This window comes from Ceratotherium simum, chromosome 26 (assembly GCF_057802395.1).
Source record: "Ceratotherium simum simum isolate JZ-2026a chromosome 26, ASM5780239v1, whole genome shotgun sequence".
NCBI lineage: Eukaryota > Metazoa > Chordata > Mammalia > Perissodactyla > Rhinocerotidae > Ceratotherium > Ceratotherium simum.
This window is the reverse complement of record NC_141925.1, coordinates 9,375,631-9,387,780: the sequence shown is the minus strand read 5'-3', so window position 1 is coordinate 9,387,780 and position 12,150 is coordinate 9,375,631. Positions and strand designations below refer to the sequence as shown.

Below are 12,150 nucleotides of genomic sequence, written 5' to 3'. Positions count from 1 at the left end.
GCCTTCCTCACAGGCTGTTGTGAGGATTAAAGGAGATAATGCACAAAAATCACCAAGGATGGTGAGGGGCACAAAGGCAGCACTCAGTGATGCTAGATGCCATTCTTCTTACTATCACCCGGGGATTCCTCATCTCTGCCACCATATTCCCAGGACTGAATACTGCTGCTCTTGGGTGAATCAGAAATAAACCATTAAGTTATTTGGTGCCAAAGAGGTACCTAACGTAGGCCAAAGTATTACTAAAAAGGCTGCAGTCACCAAAAACAACACAAAGAGCCATCCAGAAGCATGGGACCGTGAGAGGGGCCACAGCCGGGCCCTCCTCCAAAGCCAGCTCTCTGGGAAGGCCACTGCGTTCAGAAAAGCACACTGAGTGTTCACGGAGCAGGCTGTGCAGACAGGCCGTGAAGTCTGCAGTCTTAGAATGGTTTTCAAAATCTCCTGATTATAACAATTCTTGAGGCAGATCCTAGAGCCTGCTCCAACAGAGGTGGCAGTGGGTCTGAGGTGGGTCCTAAGAATCTGACTGTGTTTACAAATGAGGTTTCACGTATCACAAATCTGAAGCGTACAGCCTGACACACATGGAGATGTATACACATGTGAACCTTAAGTCCACGTACCTATGTACATAGACGCATACACACCTCACAAATCCTAGGTGTCCAGCTTGATGAATTTTTGCAAGTACACACGCTGTGTAAGCACCACCCAGATCAGGCAGCGTACACTCCTAGCTCCTCAGAAGGCTCCCTCACACCCTGCCCGGTCATGACCCCCTCACCAAACGCAACCCCTAGTCTGACTCTATCACCATAGACTCGCTTTGCCTGTTCTGGACCTTCATAGACATGGAGTCACACGGTGTGCACGCCTCTTGCGTCTGGCCTCTCACGCATCACCACATCTGAGAGTTATCCATGTGCTTCACCCTTTTTTCTTTTTGCTATATAGTATTGCATTCTTTGAATAGCCCACAATCTACACACCCAGAATCTAAACTTGCAACAAGCAGCCAGGTGATGCAGAGGCCTAGAGCACTTCCTCTCCATCCTGTCACTGTGGCTGTCGTTGGGGATGAATGGGCTGGCAGAAGAAGGACAGTTGGGACGTCATGTTGAGCCCTATTGTGACTGGTTAGTGCCTTCTGGGCCACCAGAGGCACAGATGCCTATGCTGGCAGCTTCAGATGTGCAACCGTGAGCCTCTCGGCTGCAATCTCGAGCTGGAAAAGCCACACGCTCCAATCATTCCCCAGCGGGGACTTTTCCCGGGCCTCCACGTAATGACTCCGTGGGTGGCGGGAGCCACCATGGGGGCAGCAGAGGCGCCTCTATTATTCGGCTGGGATTTTTCTACTACCCCCTCACTGTGTGGCCGACTTTTTGTGGTATCCTTTTCTAATAAACTCAGGAGTCTGTAAGTAATCTCAGTCTCTCGGGCCTTCTCTCACTTAGGTCACCAAACCCAACAGGCAACAGGTGCACTCATGAAATGGCTGCTTGTAATAGTGAAAATCCGGAAACCACCTAAATGCCCATGGTCAGGTTAAAGAAGCTTTGGCCCAGCAAGATGCAGCTCTTAAACCCAACTAGGGATGCATGAATGGACAATATGAAAATCTCCCATACGTGGGTAGGCTGGGAGAAAATGAAGCCAACAGCAAAATAGCATGTGTCCACTGAACTGAGATTCTACAGAACTTTTGCTTTCTCTATTTTTGTAATATTCCATTTTTCGTTGTTGTTTTATAATGAGGACATTTTCTTTCTATAATTAGAAAATAAAAATAAAAGCAAAAGTCGTCTATCCTTCTCATCCCCCTCCCATAAATCCAAGTTCTGAAAAAGGCAGTGATTTCTGCTGCTTTTGTGGGGCTTCTAAAAGCGCTCTGGTGAATTCCCCATAGAGCCAGTGGCAGCTGCCTGGGTTTCTTATAGCATGGCACCCTTTTTAGTCACAGTACAAGAAAAGCCATGTGAGCCAGAAACCCCAGAATTTTTAATTGTCCCAACCCCTGTCTTCAATCCTGTAGCCCTGTGGCTAGCTGGGCTTAGAAAGGGTCACCAGAGAACAGACCTTGTGGGGAACACTGGATTCAATGATAAAACCAGCTCTTCTGGACGCTTCCATCCGCCAGACTCCATGCTATGCTCTGCACACCTGCTGTCACACTTAATCCTCGAACTACTCTATTCCCCAGGTACTGGTATTATCCCCACCTCACAGATGCAGAAACTGCAAGGTGGAGAGTTCACTCCCCAGAGCCCACGTTGGGGGTATGTGGCAGAACTAGGCCTGGGACCTGGGACCTGGGACTTGAGTCCAGGGCCTGTGCCACTGAGCTGGGTCTTCCCCTCTCGGAGTTTTCAGAAACCGCATGCAATTCATATCCAGCGTAACAAACACTGATAACAAGGGAAACCACTTAGGAGAGTGAGTCAACTCACATTTGTCAACTCAGATTCATCGGGAAGGGCAAGGAGAGTACCTGGGGCAGCAGCACCACCTAGTGGCCGCTTCTGAGAGCCACCATTCAGCAGCTCTCTGACCTCTCTCTCCTTCCCCCTGAGGAGGAACAATACCTCCCCTACCTCCTTCCACCCACCAGAAACATTTTTCAAACCTGCCTTGGGGACCCAGAGCCTGTCTTTAACATAGAAATCCGGTCACTTGTCTTCTCTTCCCTACTTTCTGCGGACAGGGCCTGGGCCTTGGTGTAGTCATCTTGGGATAATAAAGCTCGTGGTCAAGCCCCAAGGATTAGAAGCTAGACCGGGGTTTCTTACCCTCGGCACTGTGGACATTTGGGGCCAGATGATCCTTTGCTGCAGGAGCTGTCCTGTGCATTGTGGGAGGTGCAGCAGCATCCCTGGCCTCACCCACTAGATGCCAGTGGCAACACGCCCCCATCTGGAGGCAACACACCAAGAATGTCTCCAGACATTGACAAACATCTGCTGGGGGCACAATCACCCCCAGTCGAGGACACTGAGCTAACTCACCTGGGCTGAAACCCCTTCTCAATTCAGGCCTTGCTAGAGCTGTCACTTTGGGCCGCGCCTCGGACACTCCGGGGGTTCATGAGGACACCGACCACACCTGCCTCTCAGGGTGATGGTTTCAGATGAAGAACCCAGGGCTTAGTGAGGGCAGGGAACAAGCTCCAAGGCACACACTCGCCAGGCGGGCAGCTGCCTGAAGCAGGCCAGCCAGGCCCCAAAGCCCACGCCCCTGCATGCTCCTCAGCCGAGCTCTCCCTCACATGCGGCTCCCAATGTTTAGTCATTGGCCCATTATTCAGTGACCCCAACTTTTTAATAACAAATCTGAAGAAGAAATGCAAACACCCCCGGAATCGTTCAGCAGAAGGGGCTCTCTCTTAGCCCTTCACAGGAGTCCACCACGCAGGGATAAACCTGGTGTTATAGGTGAACTGCTTGCCCCGAAATTCCTATGTTGCAGCCCTAACCCCTAATGTGATGGTGTTTGGAGACAGGGCCTTTAAGGAGGTAATTAAAGTTAAATGAGGTCATAGGGTGGGGCCCTAATCCAATAGGACTGATGTCCTTACAAGAAAAGGAAGAGACACCAGAACTCTCTCTGTGTGTGCACAAAGGAAAGACCACATGAGAACACAATGAGAAAGCAGCCATAGCAAACCAGAAACCAACCCTGCCAGCACCTTGATCTTGGACTTCTAGCCTCCAGAAAACAAATTCCTGTTATCCAAGCCACCCAGTCTGGGGTACTTGGTCACAGCAGCCCAAGCACACTAAGACACGGTAAGCACAGACATTCAAAAAACAACATGAAAACCATGCCAAACCACACGCTGCTGATGCTCAGCGGTGCAGAGGCAGGTGTCGAGGATGGTCCTTACAAAGTGAGGTCTCGTGACTGATGTTCTCAAAGAGGATGTTCAAGGTCTGCAGCAGCTGAACACACACGTAGCGGCCGGATTTCTGCCGCAGGATGTTCAAGAAGAAAACAAACATGTTCTTCTCCAGGAAGAAGCTGGGGAGAGAACGGGAAAGCGTCAGTGGTTTGCTTCCACACGTGGAAATCCAAATCCTCCTCCTGTGACATGCACAGCACACGTGTGTACCTCCCCAAAGGCATCCAAGGAGCAGTGAGATCATGCCACTGCACGGCCTCGGCTTCCGTGCTATCCAGCTCCCACGATCCCCTCTTCCACCAGGTAACATGCAACCTTTGGAGCTCTCTTCCCAGAATGAGAGAACAGTTCTGATGCCAGGAAGCAGTGAACTAGATTTGTGACAGAATGTGAAAGATCTTTACCTACGAAATGATTACATAGTAATCTATGCTTATAAAACCGACAAGCAGCATTTTCCATCAAATATTTTATATCCTTAGTTTTCCTTATTAAGCTTCTTTTCTTTCCTCTCCATACCTTTGAGTGTTAACCAACAACAACTAGAATTCCCTACAAAGGGGCAAGAAAACACTGAATTTAAAACAGTTTTGGTTTTCCAAATTGTCAAGTTTGCAGCTTCCATATCTGGGGAAAAAGAACTGGAAGGAAACTGAAGGTGCTAACGTGGTGGTGAGACCCTAGGCAGTCCCCGTGTCTGCTTTTGAAGGCTTTCTTGTTCTGAACAGGACATCTGTCTGTATGCGGCCTGGGGGCACTGACTTTTGGGGGTACATGTTGGCTCTTTTAGTCTTGAAAAGGAGACAAAACCCTCTAATGCCCTTTTGGAAAGAAAGAAAGAGATGTTTCTAGTTATGTATTCTCTGTATTCAAGCTAAGAATAGATAACCTCCCATTTGGGACAGTGGGCAGAAACCCCCACAGTCACGTGTGTCTGCTGGTTGACTTAGTTCTGGGTGTCTCTCCCCCCTCGGCTGTCAGCTCCACATGGCCGGCTCACGGGCTGCACAACTTCTGTCTGAATCCATGAAAGGGTAAATGAATGAACAAATGACCTAAACAAAGACCCCTAAAACCCTTGCCAACTCTGATTCTGAGAGCCATTCATGCTGACCCCTAGAATATTTCTATCATTTGACTTATTCTGTTTACCTTATCTACCAAGTATCACCCAACAAGCTCACTGTGGCACAGTGACCAACTCAGGAACTTTTTAAAATGCCTGGACCTAGACCCTGCCCAGGGAGCCATTCCCTAGGTCTAGCGTGAAGTCCAAGAGCCTGGATTTTTTAAAACTCCTTAGGGGAGTGGGGGGCTCCTTGGAAAAATGACGAATTCTAGGGCTGGGACAGGGAAAATAGAAGATGAGCCTGGAGCATCTTATAGTGCCACAAAGTCAGGGAGTGCTCAAAAGACAAAGGATGGGGGCGTGTCAAAGGGACACAGGAACCAACCTGAAAGAGCTCCCAACGCCCGGAGCTGGAACAAATTGAGCAATAAAGCAAATAACACAGTACTGGATTATAATCCAAAGTATAAAATAAATATCCATGATTCCATATTGATATAAATAAATGATTGCATAAATAATAAATGGGGAGAAGAAACAAACCTTCCACACAGAAGAATTTCAAGGAATATATGTAGATACTGCCCCCTTCCAGAAGGTGAAGCTTAATTCCTATGCCCACAGGTGGGCTAGACTTAGTGACTCACTTTCAAAGAACAGGGTAGGGAAAGGGGAAAAAAGTAACTTTATAGTAGAAAAACCTGGCAGACACCACCTTAACCAAGTGATGAGGTTAACATCACCAGGAATCATGTGGACATCATGAATGCTGATGTGATGGGATGAGAAGGGCCCTTCACCTCTGTGGCGTTCTTCCCCATAACCCTCAGCCTAATCATGAGAAAAACATCAGAGAAACCTAGATTGGGGGACATTCCACAGGACACCTGGCCAGTACTTCTCAAACGATCAAGGTCATGGAAAACAAGAGAAGACTAAAAAACTGCCACAGACCAGAGAAAACTGGGGAGACGTGACAACTAAACGCACTGTGGGAGCCTGGATTGGGATCCTAGGGCAGAAAGAGGATATTAATGGAAAAACTGGTGAAATCCAAACCAGGTCTGAAGTTTACTCGATAGTAATGCACCAATGTTAGCTTTTCAGTTTTGACAAATGCACCCTAGTCATATAAGATATTAACAATGGGGGCAGCAGGATGAGGGGTATATGGGAACTCTCTGTACTATCCTCACAACTTTTCTGTAAATCTAAAATTATTCTGAAATAAAAAATGTATTAAAAACAAATTCTCTTGGGGATTCTGTTGGGCAGCCATTTAAGAATCACTGGGCCTCTAAACAGCTCAGTAGTTTTTCCAAGATGACAGATGGACTAAGAAAGTCCCTTCTAGTAAAGGGGGACACAGTTTCTAATCTTTAACCCCAAGGTCTTTCTCATTTCCAAAAACAGATACCAACCAGCCAATCAGCCAACAAATTCTCCACGGATCCTTAAAGGAAGCTAGTCCCGTTTATAAGCAACACCTCACTTTATTACAACATTCTCCTTTGGGGATCACGGCCAGTGCCACAGGTTTGCATTTCTAAGAGTTTCCATTTTCTGCTACTTTATCTTAGATAATCTTACAGATGAAAATATAGAGCTATCCAGAAAATCAGGATATCTAATAAGAAGACAGGTTGGAAATGGAACACCTTTATTTATTTTAAATGGGTTTTTAAGTAGCCTCAATACTTAAACTTGAGATTATTTTATATAAAAATAAAATCTGTGTTTGGTGGTTGTCATAAGCCGAATCCTTCTGCACTCAGACATTAAGACAGGTCTACTGGGAAAGGAGTTCATGGTTTACAGCCTTTGCTTTTTAATGGTCCAACAGGGAGACGTTTTTAAATTATCATTTGCTAACATTTCTTGAGTGCCTACTCTGTACCAGGCACGAGGCAGGGAACTTGCTTTCCTTTAAAGAGGAGGAAACGGAAGTTGGCCTAAGATTGCTCATCTAGGAAGTACGAGGATGAGGAGAAACCCCTTCATTGGCTCTGGGTGTGAGCCACTGCTTCACCACTTACCAACTCTGTGACCCCAGGCAAAGCTGGGGACAACCACAGGGCCCCACCTGGGGTAGCTGGGAGACTGAGATGGATTATCTCATGGAGAGCTCGGCACCGTGCCTGCCCACCAGGAAAGACACTATATGTCAGCCCTCAGTGTCTCCCCCGGGGCCTTTCAGGTCACTTAGAATCTAACTACCCAGGACATTTTCTCCTTCCTTCGGGAAGATAATCAGACACCACTTGGAAAATCATCTATGATGTTTTCAGACTTTCTAAAGATACTCATTTCCATAACTTCCCCATTTTCAGCTTGCATTTCCACAGTGTTTCAAGGACATTTTATATAGATAGATCTCCGCGCAAGACCCAACTGGCATCAAATCCTGACATCATCAGGGATGACTCATGATACACATTTAGAAAAATATTCAAAGGAAGAAGAAGAATCAAAAAACAGAAAACCATTAGAAACCCTTACTCAAATACGGAGCTGTCATTCTGATCTCCCCAAATCAGGATCTCGGTGATGGAACGGATGGTTTCCACTAGCAGGTTCCGGTTCTGTTCTGTGACTGTGGTGTTTTTGGTCAAAACGTGGTACAGATACCTGAGAGAAAGGGAAGAAAATTAAAGATTACCAACTGAAATGCAAGCCAGGTTCAAGGACCTCTAGCAACATTTGGGGGACAACTTGGCTGTGCTTTTTCAGATTCGGTTAGCACAATTCCCATTCAGATGAGTCATAACTCACCACCCAAGAAAGATGGCAGACAATGCTTGGAATGTCAAATAACCAGGGACACACCAACCCAAACTGAGGCAAGAGAATCGTCAAGCTCTTAAAGACAGCCATCCTCACTCCAGTGTGCAAGAGAATCTCCTGGAGAGCTGGATGAAGCGGGGGCTGCAGGAGCCCACCCGGAGATTCAGATTCAGCAGAACTGAGGGAAGACCAGGCATGGGCCTTTTCACTCCCTCCCCAGGTGAGTCTGGTGCCAGTGGAGCAAGTGGAGACACAGAGCTCAAGGCCGAATGCCTAAATAAGACCTGCAGCCAGGCTGATACAGGCATTCAGAGAGGTGGTCACAGATTAGGGAGGGTGGGTCCCAAAACCAGTGGCTGGGGCACAAATCACGTGCAATCAAGATTGCCCTAGGAATGCCCATAATCCCCCATAAAGTACAGAACACACATCAGAACTGATGGCTCAAATGAACTGGGTGGCTTGCAGTTCAAGGGCACCACTTGTATTTACTGAGTACAGATTACAGTTAAGTGAGCTTGCGAGGCTGTGGCACTGTATTTCACCCACCCAGATGTGCCTGGAAGGCCTGTGCTGCTCCAGATCTGTGCCATCCCCGGGGGCAGAGACAGATAGGCCCAGTCCAGTCCTCAAGGCCCTCTGCTGGCGGTGCGAGCAACCAAAAGAATTGCTGAGGCCAGTCCTGAGCCGTGTGGGGACCGGTAGCCTGGCCGGATGCCCTGGGAGTGCCGCCTGGCACAGCTTTTAAGAGACCGTCCCCAAGCCCAGAGACTGAGATAACTCAGCTGATATGGCTTGGGAAGGAAAAAGGGACACCAAGAGGGAGTGACTCAGGAAAAGCCACCTCCTGACTTCTTTTATGGCCACCTTCAGTTTGGGGGCAGGGGCTGCTGAGAGCAAGGCAGGGAAAGATTAGATAGGATCATCCCATCGAAAATCTCTAAAAATGGTTAGGATATAAAGAGGGAGAACCTCGGGCTGGCCCCGTGGCTTAGCAGTTAAGTGTGTGTGCTCCGCTGCTGGCAGCCCGGGTTCGGATCCTGGGCGCGCACCAATGCGCCGCTTCTCCGGCCATGCTGAGGCCGCGTCCCACATACAGCAACTAGAAGGATGTGCAGCTATGACATACAACTATCTACTGGGGCTTTGGGGGAAAATAAATAAATAAAATTATAAAAAAAAAAAAGTGGGAGAACCTCGTGCACAGAATAAGGAGCAATCTGCTGCTTTAGGGGGCTGAGTTTTATTTATTAATATTGTTCCTGTTTGTTATATTTTAAAGACACAGTATAATCAGTCATTTAATCATTTAATAAATTTAATTAAAATTGCTTGCAACTTTTAATATGCAATAACTAGAACAGCTCTCCAAAAATAGAAATCTCCACCATTTGTGCCCAAATCTACTGGCAGAGCTGCACATGGGAGCGCGAGGCCAGTTTCCCTCTGTGATAAGGTAACTACACAGCACGGAACCACCCTGGGATGAATCTATGTCTCCATCTCACCTCGAGTGCATCTTCTCCAAAAGACTCAAAGAGCAGAGTTTTTCAAACTGTGGTTCGCAGGCCTCCTGCATCAGAATTGCCTGTTTAAATTACAGATTCTAGCTCCCCACCTCAGACCCATGGAATCTGACTCCTGGGTGCAGGGCCCCAAATTTGCATTTTGAACGAGCCCTCACTGAAGTTTCAAAGCCACTGCCTCACCCACTCCGTGGCCATCAGTGACACTGTCCACACAGTCCACAGTACGCCCCATGCCCTGCTGTGACAGGCACTGCAGGCAGCGTGGGGAGCGGCAGATTCTCCCAGTCTGGTGTTTCCTTCTGTGGAGAAGACACACCCATTAGCATCCCACATCCCACTCCTGGCCCAGTAGGAGACAGCGACCTGGGTGAGTGGGTCTGCTCCAAGACCCCCAATAGGGATAGGAGAGTTTAAAATCTTTAAGACCAGCCCAGACTTCTATTCACTGTGCCTTCCTGATGCCCTGACCAACCAGCAAACTCATACTCATATGTCAAAACCCAGCTCAGGCATCTCTTGGTGAAGCCTTCCTTAAAGAACCTCCTACCCTCCTGCTGGAGTGGATTTGTCTGTCTTCTCCTGTCTGGCACCTCTGTACCCATATGTGTTTGCTGCTGCACAGACACCCTGATTTGTAATGATCTGCCTCCCTGACTAGACCTGAGTTCCTCAAGGTCAGAAACATCGCCTTATTAATCCTGACCCCAATATACTCCAAATGGTCTGGTACACAGTAGGTGCTCAATAAATGCTAATGGGGGGAGGGTGGGGGACTGTCTTCATAAACATAAATTAGATCAGGGAATACAAGACTGAACAGAGTCAGGGTCCAAACGCCAAACACAGCAAGTGGCGGCACAGAGCGGTAGTGAAGAGTCCAGGCTTTTGGAGTCCGACAGACAGACTTGGGCTTGATTCCTGGCCCTGCCACTTCCTAACCGTGGCCTTGGACGAGGCACTTCACCTCTCTGGAGTTCAGCTTCTGTAACAGTCAAGGCCTCCTTCTGGGGTGTTCCAGGGATTCAATGTGATAACACATAGAAAGAGCCAAGCATGGTGCCTGGCATACAGTAAGCACTCAACAGATACAGGGTTAGCTGCTACTATTATTATTATTATATTGTGGTCGCTATGATGGGGGCCGTTATTAACATCATTACTAAATTATACAAGGAATACTCCAGGAACATAGAAAGGAGAGATCAGGCTGGATCTAAACAGCCATGAAAAAACGACTTCAAGGCAGGAATTACGGGAAGAGACAGAGAAACCAGAGCAGGAAGTGGAAAGTTTGGTATTAGCTGGGGGATCTTGAGCAGGTTACTTAATCTCTGTGCACCTCAGTTATCTCACCTGTAAAATGGGAGCAGCAATATTTAGGTATTCCCATAAATACTTTAGTACCTACCTATTATGGTATTGTTCGGAGGAATAAACAAGGAAAAAGATAGATAACTAACCCAGCAGTTACTACGCACGATAAAAGTGCTAGCTATTGTTGTTGCTCTCTTCATCATTGCCTTCGTCAAATAATCTCTGAAAAAAATGCTAGTAACCATGAGGAGGCCCTTACAGACAAACCCAGGGGAAAGGGCAGGGTAGTAAGTCCCAAAAAGAAGATTCTAGGAGCTGCCACATGTGGCAGAAGACTACGTGCCTGCCTCTGTGTGAGGGGCTTCACCTGACCCTCTTACTCGCAGTAACCTGGGGACCATGGCCAGGACAGCAACCAAGGGATGTGCAGTAGCTGGCCCACAGCCAAGTGGCTGGGAGGCATGGCCTCTCTGACACTTGTGGTCTGTTTCCTTTTTCAGTGGAGTCATTCTGCTGGGTGGATGGTGATGTCGCACTGGGGTTCTAGCGTACGATGACTCATGACTAATGTTTATGGCCATCTGAGTATCTTCTTCTGAGAGGCGCCTGTGCAAGTCTTTTGCCGATGTTTTACTAGGTAGTGTACCTTTTTCTCACTTACTTGATGGAGTTCTTTATATATTCTGAACACATATCCTTTACTGGATATACACATGGCAAATACTTTCTCTGGATGTGGCTTCCCTTTCCACTCTCTTTAGAGTGGTCTTTGGACGAGCAGAAGTTCTTAATCTTAACATAGTCCAATTTATCAGCCTTTCCCTTGGATAGTGTTTTTTGTATCAAGCTGTTTTCCCTTTCATATTTTGACTTAGAGTACATCTAGAACTGATTTTTGTGTATGGTGTGAGGTATTGGCCAAAATTCATTTTTTCCATATGAACATCTAGTTGACGCATCATCATTTACTGAAAAGGTCCTCATTTCTCCATTGCGCTGCAATGTCACCTTTGTCACTGTCAGGTGACTACACATGTGGAACTCTTTCTGGATGCTCTAGTCTCACCGATCTATTTTTTTACCTTTGTGCCAATACCACACTGTTTGATTACTGCAGCTTTAAAATAAAGCTTGCTATATGATAATGTAAGTCCTCCAACTTCTTTCCTTCTGTTTTTTCATTACTATATTGGCTATTCTGGGCCCTTTACATTTCCATATAAATTTAAAAATCACCTTCTCCATTTCCACAAAAATACCTGCTATGACTTCAAGACTGACCTAAATCTATAGCTAAATATGGAGAGAACTGACATCTTTACAATACTGTAACATCGTGGCATTTACATTTCTTTCAATGTTTGCTGGGTGGGGACTTGTACATCTTTTGTTAGACTTACTCCTAGGTATCTGATGTTTTTTGATGCTGTTGTAAATGGTAGTATTTGAAATATTTGTTTTCGAAATGTTTGTTGTTGGTGGATGGAAACACTTACCAGTTCTCAAGCTCTAAATTTCTATGATGATCACACCTGCATCTTGCTCATCTTTTT

General features: G+C 46.8%; 1 protein-coding gene across 7 annotated transcripts in view; it reads right to left on the bottom strand.

Moving 5' to 3' along the window:
• Positions 1-12,150, bottom strand: part of CLEC16A (C-type lectin domain containing 16A) — a 209,613-nt gene that overhangs the window by 189,822 nt on the left and 7,641 nt on the right. For all 7 annotated transcript variants that reach the window (XM_004438071.3, XM_087416956.1, XM_014793439.2 and 4 more), the window contains exons 2-3: positions 7,470-7,598; positions 3,887-4,020 (exon numbers count right to left, since the gene is read on the bottom strand). In XM_004438071.3, coding sequence (XP_004438128.1) covers positions 3,887-4,020; positions 7,470-7,598 — 263 coding nt within the window. The remainder of the gene's footprint in view (positions 1-3,886; positions 4,021-7,469; positions 7,599-12,150) is intronic.